Here is an 18,317-nt window from a genome sequence, read left to right as displayed (position 1 = left end):
ACATAGATGATGTTGAAACAATGAAAGTAATATCACACTCCGTATGTGCCAATGATGGAACAAAAATTCCCATTAATGTGCTCTATATATTATTAAGTCTCCAACCTTGCTGTTTTGAGTTCAGTAACTGCCAGGGTAGCCTCACAGCAAGTTTTGAATATTTGTCTTATTGAATAACTTAAAAACTGTTTCCAAGTCTATTTAGAGCCCAGTGGTCAAAGCTATATAAAATTGTATTTGGCTAAAACATGGAGAAGTGTCTGTAAATAGATCTGAACCAGTGATTCTTTGACTGGCAATGATTTTATAGTTAGAAGGATCTAACATTAATTAATCACTCAAATGGAACACATGAGCAGAGACTATTGAAACACTCCTAATGACCACAAGAAGACTAAACTCAAGATAATCACATCATAACAACTCAAGAGAGTCTCAAATGGTTGTTTAACCTACTATAAATAGCAGTCAAATTTCCCTCAATTTGCATTCTATTGTAGTCCTGCATAGTCTTAAAGATGGAATGGTCAGAGCAAGAATATCTTTGGTCATGGACAGACATAAGAAAAAACAGGACAGACATAAGAAAAAACAGGACAGACATAAGAAAAACAACAACAACAACAACAACAAAAAACAAAAAAACTATTGAATATCAAATTCTATGCTTACAAAATAATGGTTGGATTTTATTAAATGAATAAAGTTCTATTGTGAAGTTTTCTCTTTTGAAATTTCCTCCTTCAGGGACAATAAATAATCTGTTGCAGACATTTCTGATTTGAAACACTTTCCAAGTTCTTTATCTGGGAATTCAGTAACATTAAGAGAAGGGCTTTTATTGGAGAATGAATGCCATACACCTTGAATGCTGGGATTTTCTGTGTGCCATGGTTTACGAATACGTTTTATCTGAACACCAGATCTTGTCCTCATGTATTCAATCCATTTACTGATTTCATCTTTGTCTTTGTTATGGGTGCTGAATGATTCATAGTATCCATTTACTGGCAGAAAGACAGAGAAAGAGAGAAAATTATATACATATATGTATTATAATACCAAGACTATAAACTTACAATGTTACTTTGCTTTACCAGATATGAGTGAAGAGAAAGAGAAATGAAGAGAGTAATGACAAATGACCAAAACCTTTAGCAATATACCGTGCTTGAGAAGAAGACCCATCAAGTCAAGTGAAATCATAGTCATGTAAAAGCACCCATTACACTCTTGGAGTGGTTGGCATTAGGAAGGGCATCCAGCTGCAGAAACCATACCAAATCAGACTGGAGTCAGGTGCAGCCCCTCAGCTTACCGTCCAACTCATGCCAGCATGGACACCATCATTTAACGTCCACTTTATATGCTAGCATGGGTTGGACGATTTGACTGGGGACTGGCGAACCAGATGGCTACACCAGACTCCAATCTGATCTGGCAGAGTTTCTACAGCTGGATGCCCTTCCTAATGCCAACCACTCCAAGAGTGTAGTGAGTGCTTTTTACGTGTCACCGGCACGAGGGCCAATCTGGCGGTACTGGCAACGGCCATGCTCAAATGGTGTTTTTTACGTGCCACCTGCACAGGAGTCAGTCCAATGTTTTGTTCACATGCCACCGGCACAAGTGCCAGTAAGGCGAAGCTGGAAACGATTGCGCTCAAATGGTGCTTTTTACGTGCCATGGATGTTAAATGATGATGATAAGAGAGGGAGAGGTATGAATGTATGGTTATGAAGTTCACATTATAACCATGGGGTTTTGGATTTGGCTCCATTGTGTGGTATTTTGGGGAGCAAGTGTTTTCTACAATAGTCCCGAGCCGACCAATGCTGAGAGGAATTGGTAGATGTAAACTGTAAGAAGCCTGTCTGTCTGTTTGTCATTCATGCATGCATGTATGTATGTTTATGTATTTACACATATATCCACTTTTCCATGCTTGCATGTGTCAGACAGAATTTGTTGAGCCAAATTTTCCATGGTTGGATACCCTTCTTGTCTCCAAGCTACACATGTTTCCAAGAAAGATAATATTTTCCCAAGGGTGGACAACTTTTTACAGAATATTGCAAATGAAGAACACTGTCAGTGTGATGGTGACACTTGTTAACAAGATATAAACACGCATGACAGGTTTCTTTGAGATTCACTCTATCAAATCTACTCACAAGGTTTTGTTTAGCCTGGGTTGTCATGCAATGAAGCTGAACTTGAAACTAATTTTAGAATATATATTGGAAACCTCTATATGGTTGCTCAATGTGCGAGAAATAGTAGATAATTTTCCCTCACATCTTACCCTGTCCATTGTTTTAGTCTTACTATTATTTTCTTCTAACTCTTAAGCAATATAGATTTACATTTGATCTGGTGATTACTTTAATGAAGCAGAAAATATATTTATCCTTCGCATGTATCAAGTATTGTTTTCCTTACTGTCTTTTATCTGTAACACTGCTATAACTCTGATGTGCTAGAAATAGCAGGTGAATCTAAAATTTCATCTGACTGTCTTAAAAAAAGGAAATACATATTGAATAATATATCCCTGGTATGGATTGATTGGGGGTGGGGTGGGAGTGGCATGGCTGGAATGTCTTTGATGATGTTTCCTTGATTAGGGCTGATCTGAAGCCAAGTCAACAACTGCTATAACAGCATTTTACCACTTTGCTTGGAGCTAAAATTTATGTCCCGACACAGATACTGAGTTGCAGTTCTTTTCTACAAGGTTTTAATATCCAGTTACAGCCATTGCACATAATGGGAGAGTTATTTGTTTTATACTAAAGTATTAGAAGTAAAAGGTCAGTGAGCTGGCTGAGTCATTAACACGTGACAAAATGCTTATTGGAATTTCTTCTGGCACTTTTTGCTTTGAGTTCAAACCCCTTTCGGGTTAACTTTGCCCTTCATCCCTTTGGATGAAGTACTGTGGTTGATGTAATTGACTTACCCCTCCTCTCAAAATTGCTGGCCTTGAACCTTGCAATCAGTGTCTTGTTCAGGGGGAATGTTAAGATCTTGGAAACCAGGTATAGGCCTTAAGATTACTAGGATTCGATATAAAAAAAAGAGGTACAGGTATGACCATGAGATTTTGGGTTTCATTCTATTGTATGGCACTTTGGACTTGAGAGAAAACTGGCAGATGGAAACTGCATGGAAGCCCATCATGTGTTTGTGTGTGTGAATATTGAACCTGCATATATTTGCTAATACTATCTGAACAAAAGCACTGATGTTTGCATTTTCCAGAAAACAAAAGTTCCAAAATACAGTGGCTCCATGTGGGAGATCAAATACCTTACTGGAAAAACAAGGAAGGATTGGTAACAGGAAGACCACCTGGTAGTAGAAAAACTGCCCTAATAGAGATTGTTGTAACCCATGCTGGCATGGAAAAACAGAAATGTCATATGACAAGTAATATTGGGAATATCGAGGTAATGTTACTCAGATACAGTAACAATATTAGTTAATTCAATTTTCATGGTACTCATATAAAATAATCCTTTCTACTAAAGGCACAAGGCCTGAAATTTTGGGGGAGAGGATTAGTCAATTGCATCGACCCCAGTGTTTCACTGGTACTTAATTTATCGACCTTGGTGGAATTTCAACTCAGAATGTAAATATGGATGAAATGCTGCTAAGCATTTTGCCTGGTATGCATTCTGCTAGCTTGCAGCCTTACTCATATAAAATAATAAAAAGAATACTAGTTTTAAAAATTAAAATACTTATTAAATTAAAGTAAAATTAGATAAAACAAAATTTCTCATTTGTTTATCACCAGTGTTTTAAATCGACTTTTCCATACTTGTATGGAATTTGTGAAGGTGGATATCATGTGATGTCAAGGCAAGGTGGCAGTAACACACATACACACATCTATGATGGACTTCTTTCAGTTTCTGTCTACAAAATTCATTCACAAGGCTTTGGTTAACCAAGGGTAATAGCAGAAAACATCTGCCCAAGGTGTCACACCATGGGACTATATCTGAAATGATCTGGTTGCAAAGCACACTTCTTACCACACAGCCATGTCTGCACCTATTCAATATATGCAATGAATATCGATTCCAGTAATACTGTTTAAAAATCAATTAATTATGGATGTTAGCATAAATTTCAACATCATCTATCATATGACAGACAACACAGTAAGTTGCAATCAATATGATCAAAGTTATCACCCTTAGGAGAATGGAGAAACTCAGAGATGGAGACACACAACAAATTATATTGAAAATTTTCCTGTTGTTTCAGCACAACTGAAAGGATTTTGCTTTTGGGGTAACCATCAGTTGTTTGTTTAAGGAGCCAACTCAGTCAAGATTTCAAACTAAAAGGTCTTCATATTTTTATTATAGACAAACAACTTTTAACCATCTCTCTAGTATTTAGTTTGTTAGTCAGATATCTGTAGCAAGTGGGATAACTCTGTTTGATACTTGTTCAAAAGATTACATATTCACACATATCATCAGAACTTTCCTGCCTCTATTTCTTGACACCCCTTTCTTACGTTCTTTAAATACAATTAAGCATTTAGTTCTGTGTTCTCTATGGTGTTTTACCTTTCATTTTTTAGCTGTCCATAAATTGAACTCCTCTTTGTATGTGTCAATTCAATCATATGACAGTCTCCTAAAAATTTGCAACTTAGTAACAAAAGACTATTGTTCTTATTAGAATCATTAGTGTCAGACAAAACACTTAGCAGCATTTCTTGTGGCCTTATGTTCTGAGTTCAAGTTCTGCTATGGTCAGCTTAGCCTTTCATCCTTTCAGAGTCAGTAAAATAAAGTACTATTCAAGTATTGGAGTCGGTGTAATTGACTAACCCCTTCTCTTAAAATTGCTGCCCTTGAACCAAAATTTGAAACCATTATTACTCTAGTTGTTGTTATTCAGTCCTTCCTCCCTAATACATCATCCTTCTAGAATCTCCTCTCTGGTCATATCTTTCTAATAGATGCTGACTTGCAACAGTTTAATTGGAACATTAACGATATGAATCTCACCAGTGTTAGAGGTCTTACAAAGGTTGTATGTACTGTACTGTCCTTTAGACTCAGCAAGTAAAAAAGCCAAAACTGAAATTTCATTGTGAGCAGTTATAGTAAGTTGATAGCGAAAAAAACTGACAATAACGTGCATTCTGTAGCTACATAGCTAAGGTAAGATATCAGATTCATCTGTGTAGTATATTTCATTTAAGAGTGTGAGGGGTATCTATCTAGGGTTACACTAACAAAAGTGTCCCTATTTTTTATGACAGTGAGGTATAATTTGAGGAGATTTGGCTGCTACTAGGAGTTGAGTGACAATATTCCCTTACTAACTTATCACAGAGGACATTTAAGATTGTTGTCTAGCCTTAGGTGAACCCTGCTTGAGTCTATAACCAAATGCATTCCAGCCATAACCATCCTGTCTTGTTTGGGTTATGTAGGTCTATATTATCTCATACATTCCAATCTTATTAAATTTTGTTAAGTCGTGTTTTTCTGTGACTACAGTGTGTAGAAGATAGTACCATTTGTTTGTTGTTTATCAAAATTTTATAAGAGTTTCCTTACAATATTCTGCTTGGAGTCTAGCAGTTCTGTGTCTTCTTGGCTTTAAGTAAACCACAATGCCAGGGTTTTCACGAGTGAAATCCAAAAGGTGATGTTCAATATATTCCCTGAAAGACATTAAAACAACAAGGCATTAGAAAATATAAGAGAAACAGTGAAGTTGGTAACTGAAGACATATGTGGCATAATGGTTAGGGGTGTTGGGCTCAAGATTGTTAGCTTATGGGTTTAATTCTTGGACTGGGTAGCATACTGTGTTCTTGAACAAGGCACTTCATTTTACTTTGCTCCTGTCCACTCAGCTAAGAATGAGAAGAAGCAACAGCAATTGGTGGCCAACACTGCAATGTACCAGCACTATATTCAGGGAGTTGTTTTGTACTTTCAGTTATTTAAATGTCTCAGAAACCCAGAGAAATTCTGCCCTCATGATTCTGTATGTTTGAAGCAAATGTTAATATAATTGGTTGAATAAATCCAAGGACATGCTCCATGGTTACCTGGAGTCATTCTGGGGTTTGAGGTCAGAATATGAAAAACAACAAAATACTGAAAGCTCCCTATTGTGCTTGCCACTTGCTCCACTGCCACTGATTGCTAACAAAAGTACAATCCATCTGATTGATTAGCAAAAACTCACTCATGAACCTCTAACTCACACACAACCTATTTCATCACTCTGCCTCTTCTACATCCACTACAATAGTCATTGTCCTTCAGAACTAGTAAGTTGCATATCACCCCCACTCAAGTTCATCTCTACCTCCTCCTCTCACTACCCATTCTGTCTTTCCTCTGTCTGATCCCCAACTTCACCGTAACTGCTTTATCTAATTTTTCTTCTCCAGAAATATGTCAACCTTCAGGAGTTCTCTTCTCATCCAAGGTTTTCCCATGAACATTGATGTGCAGCAGTTCAACTCATGCATCAACACAAATCATACATATATAGTAGGAGTTGCTCTGCCAGTATTAGGATTTGTCTCACCATTCTGGCGAGTAGGCTCTGATGCAAGAGAGACAAGTCCCACGATTATCACACATATATACTAGTCAATGAAAAATGCAGACGCATACTAACAATGTTCTTAATTAAACCTGGAAAAGTAGAGGACAAGAAAAAAACTCATTAAAATTACAGCTTAAAATATTGCTGCTAAAATTAAAAAGTATCTCTTAGGTACTTTACCATATTTTTTTTAAAATTCAAGTAATTTCACTTTTCTTTTTCTGTCTTAATTTTATTTTTTGTATTAAATGAATTAATAAAAAAATTTAAAATTTTAGTTTTAGCAGCAATATTTTAAGCTCTAATTTTAATGAGTTTTTTCTTGTCCTCTACTTTCCAGGTTTAATTGTTAAGAACATTGTTAGTATGCATCCACATTTTTTCATTGGCTAGTCCAGTGTTTTTACAAGCATTGCAGTAATAGTAAAATTTTAATTAAAAATATATAAAATTACCATTTTTGTAGTCATTTTGAATTCAAAAATTTCCAAGAAAATTCAAACAAAATTTTGATTTTTTCATTTGACTAATTTTCATTTAGAAATTAAATTACAAATGAATAATAATCATAGCAACTTTGCCTTTTCTGGACATAATGTACATACTGTAATTTTGGTACTGTACAGAGACAAAGTTACAAATGAACATATAGATGTTTTTGATCTAGTTTGGATTCTTTGCCATCAAATTTGAATTCTTTGCAATCAAATTTGAAGGCTGATGTAGTTTAACTCTTTTTCTTCGTTTGGAAATGCTCAGTTATTCAAGGCAAGGCAAAGAACGAGCCGGAGCTTTACCAATTGAGAGCTGAAAAGTTTGACGAAATAACTCATGAACACTGTGATAGCTTCTACCAAAAGATGTTCTGTTACATCAACTGGTCTGAACAGGCGGAGATCATAAACGAATGATTCTTTTTCTATTTTTTGCGTATGTTTGAACAGTTCATTCAAGATAATTTGTACATTTTTACAAACTGCAACTTTTTTTGCAAGAAATATCAGTTGGGAAAATTTAAAAACCCTTATCTCAGGATAGCTAATAAACCTGGTCTGATTTAAATCAACAATTGTTGATCATAACTTTTAATCATAAGGGTAATTTCACTCCTCCCACCAAATTGCGTAAAATTGCTTTAAAGCGCAGGTTTATGCTACATCCTCCCTCCCCCCGTGGTATGTCTTTTAACTAGACTGTCTATTGTACATGGCATGCACATGTCTTAGATGACATGTGGACGCATTCAAGCAGGTCGTTATATCAGGATTAGTATGAGCTCATTTTTTCCTTTATGCCTACGTATAGTATGATGCAAAAGTAATGCTCATAAGTTCTTGATAGCTGCAGAGTTTTCATTCGAGAACTATGCTGTTCGAGCTTTCTTTTTGAATTTTACTCAGGAGTGACCGTAAAAGAACCAGTCCGTTTGCTTTGAGGAGATGCAAACTGAACAATTTTTTAACAAAATAAGTGACTTCATAAAACGGTTATAAAGAGCAAAGAGCTTACTATTCGAGTTTATCCAACTCGAGTTTGTTGTCCCAAGCTCAGGGTTAGGTCGACGTTTGAGTAACAGTGGGCTCTACTGGATGAGTTAGATAAGATAGACATGTATTCCCTTACAGCTGATGTAGTTTAACTCTTTTTTTTGTCAAGGCTTGAGCACCAATTTCAAGAAACTAGCTTTGAATTGATTTGTGGTCATCGAATATTCTTTTGAGGATGAAGAATCCTACTTTCTACCATTTGCAACACTTCAGCACATGCCTGTTGACTGTTTTCTGTGTTTTAGTTTGTCTTACAAAGTCCCTTTGAAAAATTCAAATTTGATTGCAAAGAATCCAAACTAGATTACTCTCTTTACTCTTTTATTTGTTTCAGTCATGTGACTGTGACCATGCTGGAGCACCGGATTTAGTCAAGCAAATCGACCCCAGGACTTTTTCTTTGTAAGCCTAGTACTTATTCTATCGATCTCTTTTGCTGAACCGCTAGGTTACGGGGACGTAAACACACCAGCATCGGTTGTCAAGCGATGTTGGGGGGACAAACACAGACACACAAACATGCATTTGCCTTTTCTGAACAGCCTTACTACAGACTTCAGTACTGCTCATAGATTTTTACTACAGACTTCAGTACTGCTCATAGATTTTTGCCAATTTTTTTGTAGATTCGTATTCTCCGTAGCCAAAAATGGGGGTTTGTGTGGGGGAAAATTTTTTTTAAAAGGGTTGAGTTTTTTTTTTGGGGGGGGGGAGTCTTGTCCAAATTTCTATGTCCTCGGAACCTACGTAGTTCGAGATATATTTGTAGAGGATTGCATCAGAAAATATCCATTTTCTTGAAAGTTAAGACTAATTGAAGTGGACTCCGGTGAATTTTCCGAAATTCCCCACCACACCCCTCCTAAAACACTCCCCCCCCTCCAAATTTTGTATATTCGGAATCTACATAATATTACACATATTCGTAGAAAATTTCGTTAAAAAATATCCATTTTTCTGAAAGTTATGATGATCCAAAAACGGAGGGGCAGAAATCTGTAGTTATACCTGAGTAGTGTCCCTTTAATATTACGCGAAAATTGATAAAAATTTGAGAATCAAAATTAAATATTTTTTTTTTCTAATGGATAAAATTTTACGAAACCTTTACCAATATATTCCTTTAACATTTCTCTTTCATATTATTATTAATATAATAATTATTAATCAAAATTAAAAGAATGGTGTGGATTCAAAGTGTCGATGTCGGGCCCAGATTTTAAGTATTTTCTGTCTAAATGCAGCTTATCACTAGTCAAACATAATTCAAAAAACTAAATTTGATTTCAATTAAAATTGAATTAGTGAGACTGCTTGGAAGACACCGACTGCGACAAAAAAGCTCCGTTAAGAATATTATCCAACTATTACCGTAGTTGAATGATATACAGAGTGTAACAGGCAAATTGGGTCAAATTTCAAATGGATATATTTCTAATTGTACAGATTTTGTTGGAGTCTAAATTTTAAATATTACCAGCTTGAATGATCACTTGTACTATTTTGTATTTCAGATTGAACAAACTATGAATGTTAATAAAGAATTAAACTGTAGAAGTGTAATTTCAAAATTATTCTGAGCTGGCAAAAGTGCTGGGGTGATTGTTAGAGCCACAAAGTATGCCAAATCTTCTGTTTTTAGAATTGTAGCAGGATGTTAAGAGAAAGCCTCACAGTCCTTGTAGTGACTGAAAATGCACATCTCGCTTCTTAACCCTTTAGCATTCGAACTATTCTGTCAAATTTAAGGCCTATTTATTCACTTTGTTTTCAATTAATTATGCATCATCTTGTAGCTTTGAGATTTCAATGATGCATTTGTTTTATTTTAGAATTATATTGTATAGTAGTTGTAAGAGGCCTGATCTGGTCAGTTTCAACACAACACAGGTAGAATATTTGGGCCTGATTTAGCCAGTTTGAATGCTAATGGGTTAAAGGGTTTGAAAGATCGATTGAGTCAAACCCATCAAAATCGACAGCGAAGTTGGCTCAAGATTGAAGAATCAGTAAAATGATCATTTCTAGGGCTGTGAGACAAGACCTCCATATGAAATCATATGTGAGGAGACACCGTAACATCCTAAACTATCCACTCCAAAGTCATTCTAGCTGAAAGAAGTCTCAAACTTCTTAGTCATCTGAAACATCGTGGTGGAGATGTCTGCAACTTTGTGGATGAAAAGAAGTTCATGATAGATGAAATTGCAAACCATCAAAACTCATGAGTGATAGTGTACAACCCTTCCCAAGTTCTTTCAGTTATGCATAGCAAGAACCCAGTTTCCATTATGGTCTTTGGAGCTATTGCAAGTGATGGGAAATTGATGCCTCTTCATTCTATTGAAGCAGTTCTTAAAATCAACACAGCAGAGTATCTCAAAATCTTAGAAGTTTTGTTGCCTTGGATTAGGAAGCATTATGATGCAAGTTAAGTCATGTTTGTACAGGACTCTGTGCCAGCCCATTCTTCGAAAAGAGTGCAAGAATTTTTGACAAAGGAATTGCCCATGTTTGTCCCTAAAGATATCTGGCCTTCTAGCTCGCCAGATTTGAATCCATGTGAGTTTTGGCTATGGGGCGCAGCTGAAGCAATATCCAATGCAACTTCTCACAACTGTGTCTTCACTGAAGGCTTCGCTCAAGCGAGAATTCAGTACAATGAAAAACGAAGAAATAGTTAAGGCATGTGCATCATTTCGTAAATGGATTGAACTGGTAAAGAAAGCAAATGACGGTCACATTTACCTTTACCTTTGTAGCAGTTTACTATGATGCTGCTACACCAGTCATAGGGTATAACTCCTTTGTGTACAACCTGATTAACTATATAGGTAACTAGACCATAACGCATACCACCAGATATTTTAAGCATCTTAGTAGTGATCCCTGATGGGCTTGGGACTTTACTGATCTTCATATCCTTCATGACTTTATCTACTTTGCTACTGTCTGTTTGAATTGCTGGTCCCTCAGTTGGATCCACAGTAGGCAGACTATCCCTTCTCCCATGAGTACTCTACATTTAGCAGCCTTTCATAGTGACATTTCCAAGCCTCTTTTTTTGCAAAGCCACTAACTGCAAGTGAACCATCATCCGTGTGAACACACCCATCTCCAACATTACAATTTTCCCTGGCATACTGTCTTGCAAACTGAAACGCTTCAAGCTGCTGGTTCTCAGACTGCAGGACATTGGCTTTTGTTAGCACAGGGTTATAGTAGAAGACACTTTCCCAAGGTGCTGTGCAGTGGGACTGAACACAAGATGGCATGGTTGGGAAGCAGGCTTCTTCACCACACAGCCACATTCACGTCTATATATATATATATATATATATATATATATATATATATATATATATATATATATATATATATATTTATATATTTCTGATCTGAATGGAACTATGTTCTCAGAAAACTATTGTAATAGTGTTTGGAAGTAGTGTATATATATTTTTGAACATGTATAGTTGAAGTATGTTGCAGCATGGCCTTTCATTTTAAGTATTTCTGTTGTTGTTTAACCCCAGGTCAGCCCTGGGGTTAGATCTAGCAGATCTATCCTATCTTTTATGGGCTTGTAGGATTTCATTGGCAAACCTCTTCCTTTTTAGTTCTCCCCTTGCTAAATAAACCTGTCACCTAGCTTTCCCTTCTAGCTACCAGATATAAATTTCTGCTGCCTCCATTTTCCCACTCTTTCTGAACCTGTCTCTTTGTTTTTATGGCCCTCTCTATCTGACTGTTCCACTGCCATGCTACCCTGAGTCTAGCTGAAACTTTGCCCCAGCTACAGATTTAATTTATAGCCCTAAGTTGTCTCACCAGAATTTCAAGTTGTTCTCCAGTACTATATGTCTCTATTTCGTCTTCCTTTACATCCAATTTTTCAACTAGTGCTTGTCTAAATTTCTGACAGTTTAATGGATCTTCAAGCTTTTGTATTTTCCATTTCCAAACTGGTTTGTGCCTTTGAGTTTCTCTAACCCCAAGTTCAAAGTTACTAACCATTCTTATACATTCTTCATTGGAAAGGATTTGCATTCACAAGCCTCTGCATATTCTTGTTTCTGGTGAGAATGTAGGCAATCTGACTTGTGCACCCACCAGATCGATAGGAGATTAGGTGGCTGGCTGGTTAGGGTTGCAGTTCAACCCTCACACTTCCTGGCGGTGTATGTGGTTGAAGTGGAAGCAATGACAATGCTGCTGATGATGTTGGTGGTTGTGTGTGTGTGTGTGTGTGTGTGTGTGTGTGTGTGTGTGTGTGTGTGTGTGTGTGTGAAGGTGCGTGGCTTAATGGTTAGGGCATTTGTTTTCTTGAGTTTAGGGAAGAGGATGTTTTAGTAGTTGAGATGTTCTTTGTTATATTGGAATCTGTATGTGCGTGTGGGTTGAATTATATATATATATATATATATATATATATATATATATATATATATATACGGAGATGTACTTGCATAGCAAGTGACCTGATCTGAGATCGTGTGCTGGAACGAAAACAATTGCAGCGTGGAGGATGTTTATAAGCAGCACAGAATTTTGTCAGTGAACAGGTCGCGGTCTCAAAGCGACGAAAATATTTTGACAAATTAAATTTAAATGTTGAAGTGAATCTAACGGATTTTGTGTGTTATTTTAAATGGCTTATAAACACCTTCCACGCTGCAATTGTTTATATATATATATATATATAAATAAATAAAATGAATGGGTAGGTTAGTCACACCTGGAATGCTCCTGGTCATATGTCTGTAGGACCAGGGCTGATTTCAGGCTAAACAACAATGGTAACTCATTCAATGCTATATGCTCAACCACATTTGCAACACTCCCGCTACTAACAATATAATCCTGTATATACAAAAAGACATGAAGGTCATAACTGGAACGATTTTCATTGCTTGTTTGGTCATGGATGACACAGGGGCAAACTAAATGACAACACTGGATATCAAAGTAGTGGGTGGTGGATATGGTAGAACAATACATCAATAGATGATATGATACCCAGTACCGTATAAGTACCATAGATTTATTTTGTCGCTCAGGCACACAAGACATGACCTTGCCGCTTCTCGGTAAGGACCCTGTGTATAAGTTCAGATCGAAGCATGCAAAGTTAAGCTGATTCCCCACAAAAGACAATATAACGTGACATTCACACATCTCTCCTATGGAACGAAATAGTTACAAGTTGAAGTAAGAATGGAAAACAGATTTCTAGCTGAGTCTGTCTGTATTACTCGTTGTTTGTCATACCAATTAGATTAAAGTATAATTTCTTAATTAGACACGAAACCATGTAAATATGGAATGGAACAAGTGAGAATTCGTGATATTTGTGCTTTTTCCAAAGGGAAGTATTAGAGTAATAAGTATAGTTAAAAGATCTAGTAAAATGACAAAGAGCTTCTATGCGGTTGTTTGCTTGGCTAGAAAGAACAGACAAATTTTACTAAAGTAAGGGTAGGCAACATTGGGTAATGTAGTTTTGATGGATAGTCACGGTTGAAACGTCTCGATCGTGTTGACTAGCGACTAAATAACACTGACATAACTCAATATCTTACCTCATGCCATTGCTGTCAGCGTGAGACTTACAAAAACACAGCGTAATTCTTTGGAGTTGACATATATGTCGACCAATGCCATTTTGAAGGACATTCTTCAGGAAGGTACTCGGTATAGAAGTACTGGACATCTTTGTATATTAGTTAAGATCGGAATACCTCCTGTGAATATTTGTAACCAATGAAGGTCAACATTGAATCGGTGTCTTCTGTGTTCGTTTACCACCGCAACACGGCTAGTGCATTGAAGTTGAATTTGTGAAGAAAAAATTTGAAATAAAAAAAATAGTTAGTTCTAATGATATTGCTTCTTTTCATTAAATCAACAACAACAAAAGAAACTATCCAATCAATTAAAACACATTTCATTTAGCAAAAATAGTTATTTAAATTTACTGGTTAAGGATTTTATAGGAACAAAAGCTACCTAACACCGCCTAGTCAAGGGGCATAAATGAAGTCATGTAAAGCTGTAGTTACTGGAATTAGATTCTTTATTAATTCTTCTTACTCTATTTGCTCTTAGTATAGGTAGAGCAATTGGTGTTTGGAATTGTTGCTTTGAAATTATTAGTAATTTGTTATTGGTGTAATAGGTAAATGGGCGGAGGTAAAGAACATGCACACCACCCGTTTTCGGCATAACCCTAACTCTAAACGTCGAGAACGGGTGGTGTGCATATTCTTTACCTTCGCCGTAAATGGTTCTCAACAACAAAGCACATACAGCTATTTCTAATACTGACACAAAAATCACATTTTTTAAAGAGGAGATAGATAATTAAATCGGTTAGTACTTGACTGGTACTTTATTTCGGCGTAACTACAGAAGTGCGCACCCCTCCAATTTGTTTCCTCATAACTTTCTGAAAAATGGATACCTTTTAAATGAAATTTTCTAGATATTTTGCAGGCAGTATAAATTTTGATTATATTGGAATTTAATGTAAAAGAAAAAGGAGGTGGAGGCGGCGGATATTGCACGCGCACGCACACACACACACACACACACACACACACCTTGACTTTTGCGGACTATTCTACATTTTACCTTCTGGAATTTGTTAAATGAATATTTGGATCTTTCTGAATTGACGGTCACCACTTTTCATTTATGTTTTATGTAGTGCTTTTGGTACCGAAACACTTTCAAACTTCGTATACTTGTATATTTTGTGTTATAGAACAGAAAAAAAATTTTTGTATTCGAATTTATTTCATGTAAAAAATTGTCGTATTTCGGTAATTTCAATCAATCACTGACGTCTATTGAGGTGAAAACAATTACTGCTATGGAATATAAACAACATGTTCTAACGGTGTCATGGGATCTTTTCCCTTGAATAAAATTAGTGCCGTCGTTTGTCAACAACAAATATCGGCAGTACTGTTATTTATAACATCGTGCGTTTGTACTGGTTTTAGCTTTAGGGTTTTAGAGCTAGGGTTAGTTTTAGGGTTAAGGTTAGGGTTATGATTATTTTTGCCATAACCTAACCCTAAAACCCGAATCTTAACCCTACAACCCTAAACCCTTACTAGGGACTAACGATATAATTATCAGGGAATAACGATCTTGACACCGGCAAAAATTATTGTTTACAAAGACAGCAGTAACTGTATTCAGCTGAATAGATGTCAGTGATTGGTTGAAATTACAGAAATACGACAACTTTAACATGAAATAACTTGCAATGTAGAAATTTTTGTTAAGAAGGCTAAGAGAAAAAGATGTTTTATATCAATATTCCAAGTTTGAAAGTGTTTCGTTAAGAAAACAAGTGGTGCCCGTCAATTCAGAAAGATCTGAATATTTTTCTAAATAAAATGAAATTTTCTAGAGATACCGGCATAATCTGAAAAAAAAAAAGAAAATAAAAACTACAAAAAACAACAACCCAAAATGAATTTGTTGGTATGGCTGTTTGGTATGCTGTAGATCTGGAAAAATATCATTTTATCGAAAAATAATCATTTAGCAAATTTCAGAATGGAAATGGTGCAATAGTACTCAAAAGTAATTTTCTATACAACAAATTTGTAACCTACATCATTAAAAAGGTTTGGAAACAACCGAGGCGTGTGAATTATCCGAATAATACACCACCAAAAAAACAAAAAACAAACAAGAAAAAATTTCACTAATTCCGATATAATCGTAATCTAAACTATCTAAAATGTATTTGTAGAAAATTTCATTGAAATATATCCATTTTTCAGAAAATAGGAAGAAACAAAATTGTTGATGGGGGAGGGCACACTTCTGTAGTTATACTCCTTTATTTTATCGACATTGGAACGTTTTTACGTTCTGAGTTGAAATTCTGCCGCGGTCGACTTTGCCTTTTTATCCTTTCGGGGTCGATAAAATAAGCATGTTTGCCCGACAGGTAGTTAATGAGACAGTAGCGATTCTAGCGATAGTGACAACAAGGATGATTCGCTGGTTAATAGTTGATAGTGTAGAACATAGGTTCTCAACCCATTTTGGCCCAAACCCCCCTAGAAAATAATTTTATTTTTCAATATACTATTTATTTTGATATCAGCAGATAATGATTAAAAAAATAAAGGACGCGCTTGTACGCAGTCGGGAGTTGTTGACACTCCGTCGCTTACGACATCGAGGGTTCCAGTTGATCCGATCAACGGAACAGCCTGCTCGTGAAATTAACGTGCAAATGGCTGAGCACTCCACAGACACGTGTACCCTTAACGTAGTTCTCGGGGATATTCAGCGTGACACAGTGTGACAAGGCTGACCCTTTGAATTACAGGCACAACAGAAACAGGAAGTAAGAGTGAGGGAAAGTTGTGGTGAAAGAGTACAGCAGGGTTCGCCACTATCCCTTGCTGGAGCCTCGTGGAGGTTTAGGTGTTTTCGCTCAATAAACACTCACAACGCCCGGTCTAGGAATCGAAACCGCGATCCAATGACCGCGAGTCCGCTGCCCTAACCACTGGGCCATTGCGCCTCCACGCAGTCGGGAGTACAGATGTTGAAATGCAAAAAAAACAAAAAAAAAACAAAACAAAACGAAATAACGAATTGAAATGCAAAATTGCGTTTATTTCCACAACGCGACACTTATGAAATCAACGTGTTGTCTCTATCGAAAGAGTGCTCTTTGGTACAAGTAAATGCCGATGAAATCATTTCAAACCTTTCCGATTTCCCTTATCAAAACAGCTAGAACTTGTGCAACAATCTGACATATAAGTTATTGTCACCTGGGAAGAGGATTTTTTTATGTTCAAGAAAGAGAGTGTATTTGATAGAAATTGTTGAAATAAATATGTACTTCATATGAGTAACAAATTGTGGAGGATGGTATTCACTGTACTTGGATCTGGTTAGAGTCACAAAATCAGCTCCCTTTTAAAATGACGTAAAAAAATCTGAAAATTTGTCATATTATATATTCATTTCTTATTCAGGATCTAGTTTGTTTCATTCACAAAACCTGCATTTTTTAAAAGGAAGTAAAAAATCTGAAAATTGGTTATCTTGATGCAGTTTTCCACGCTTATTCCTATGAAGCCATGAACTTCTGGAGAAAAAGATTTGACACACAATTTTTTAAAATTAATTAGTGGTTTTAAAATACGGACAGTCCGCATCTACCATTCGTTTCTCATTATAATTTCCAAATAATTTTTTAAATACTTCAAAATCATAATTGCATAAATATGTGTGCCAGAACAAGTAATTAAAAATTAAGGAAATAGATTTTTGGGAAATCTCATTATTACTGACTTTTATTCCATTATTCTAATTTCTTCTGAAACTTATACATGTATAAATGCACACAGAAACAGACAAATATATACACACAGACATACATTTTTACATTTTAATCATTTAATTTAAACCTTTAGCTTTACGTTTTCAGCCCCTCCCTTTATAACTCTATGTAAACAAGCGTTCTTACTTCTAACGGTCACTTACTTGGCCATGTAATATTGTTACTCCCTTTATAACTCTATATAAACAAGCGTTCTTACTTCTAACGGTCACTTACTTGGCCATGTAACATTATAGCTCGTAAGCTACCTCATCATTTCGCATTTGTCTTGCTTTTATATGTTGATTCCCTGAAGATGAATATATATGGAATTCCAGCAGCTCTTACTTCTTTGGAGGAGAGCACACATATATTTTGAAACATGTGTAGGAATTAAAGGAACTTTTATTTATATGTGTTTTGCTCCATTTATTGTTATTATTCATATCTACTCAAAATGCATCACTTCAACTTAGTATCTCAACCTATAAAACGGGTGTGATATTATGATTTTTTGTGTAATTTTTGCTACACATGGTAACTATTAACATATTTACATTGTGAAAGGTTTTTTAAAACTGAGATAATACTAATATATACATACATTGTCAAAGGTTTTTTTAAAACTGAGATAATATTAATATATACATAAACTAATATATATATATATATATATATATATATATATATATATATATATATATATATACACACGTATATATATCTGTATATATAAAAGGCACGATGTGTACGTTAACTTTTTCTCTCAGAGGCACCCGCGTATAGCTGTAAAAATC

General features: G+C 35.7%; 1 protein-coding gene and 1 pseudogene across 1 annotated transcript; one reads left to right on the top strand and one right to left on the bottom strand.

The window, feature by feature from the left end:
* Positions 1-655: 655 nt before the first annotated feature.
* Positions 656-14,170, bottom strand: LOC106875390 (large ribosomal subunit protein mL43). Its single transcript, XM_014923502.3, has 3 exons — positions 13,736-14,170; positions 5,598-5,704; positions 656-1,007 (listed from the first exon to the last, which is right to left on the bottom strand). Exons 1-3 carry the CDS (start codon positions 13,864-13,866, stop codon positions 709-711), a joined length of 537 nt encoding a protein of 178 aa, XP_014778988.1. The 5' UTR covers positions 13,867-14,170; the 3' UTR covers positions 656-708.
* On the top strand, positions 7,833-10,928 carry LOC149132663 (uncharacterized; annotated as a pseudogene).
* Positions 14,171-18,317: the final 4,147 nt, after the last annotated feature.

This window comes from Octopus bimaculoides, chromosome 14 (assembly GCF_046866305.1).
Source record: "Octopus bimaculoides isolate indiv1 chromosome 14, ASM4686630v1, whole genome shotgun sequence".
Taxonomy (NCBI): domain Eukaryota; kingdom Metazoa; phylum Mollusca; class Cephalopoda; order Octopoda; family Octopodidae; genus Octopus; species Octopus bimaculoides.
This window is presented reverse-complemented; position numbering and strand designations above follow the sequence as displayed.

Bases quoted from the DNA above. Each gene is read 5' to 3' on its own strand.
- LOC106875390 (XM_014923502.3), bottom strand. From the start codon at position 13,866: ATGTCCAGTACTTCTATACCGAGTACCTTCCTGAAGAATGTCCTTCAA. The intron at 5,705-13,735 runs GTAAGATATTGA...AATGTCTTTCAG, and splicing joins GCTGACAGCAATGGCATGAG to GGAATATATTGAACATCACC. The intron at 1,008-5,597 runs GTAAGGAAACTC...TCTTTCTGCCAG, and splicing joins TAGACTCCAAGCAGAATATT to TAAATGGATACTATGAATCA.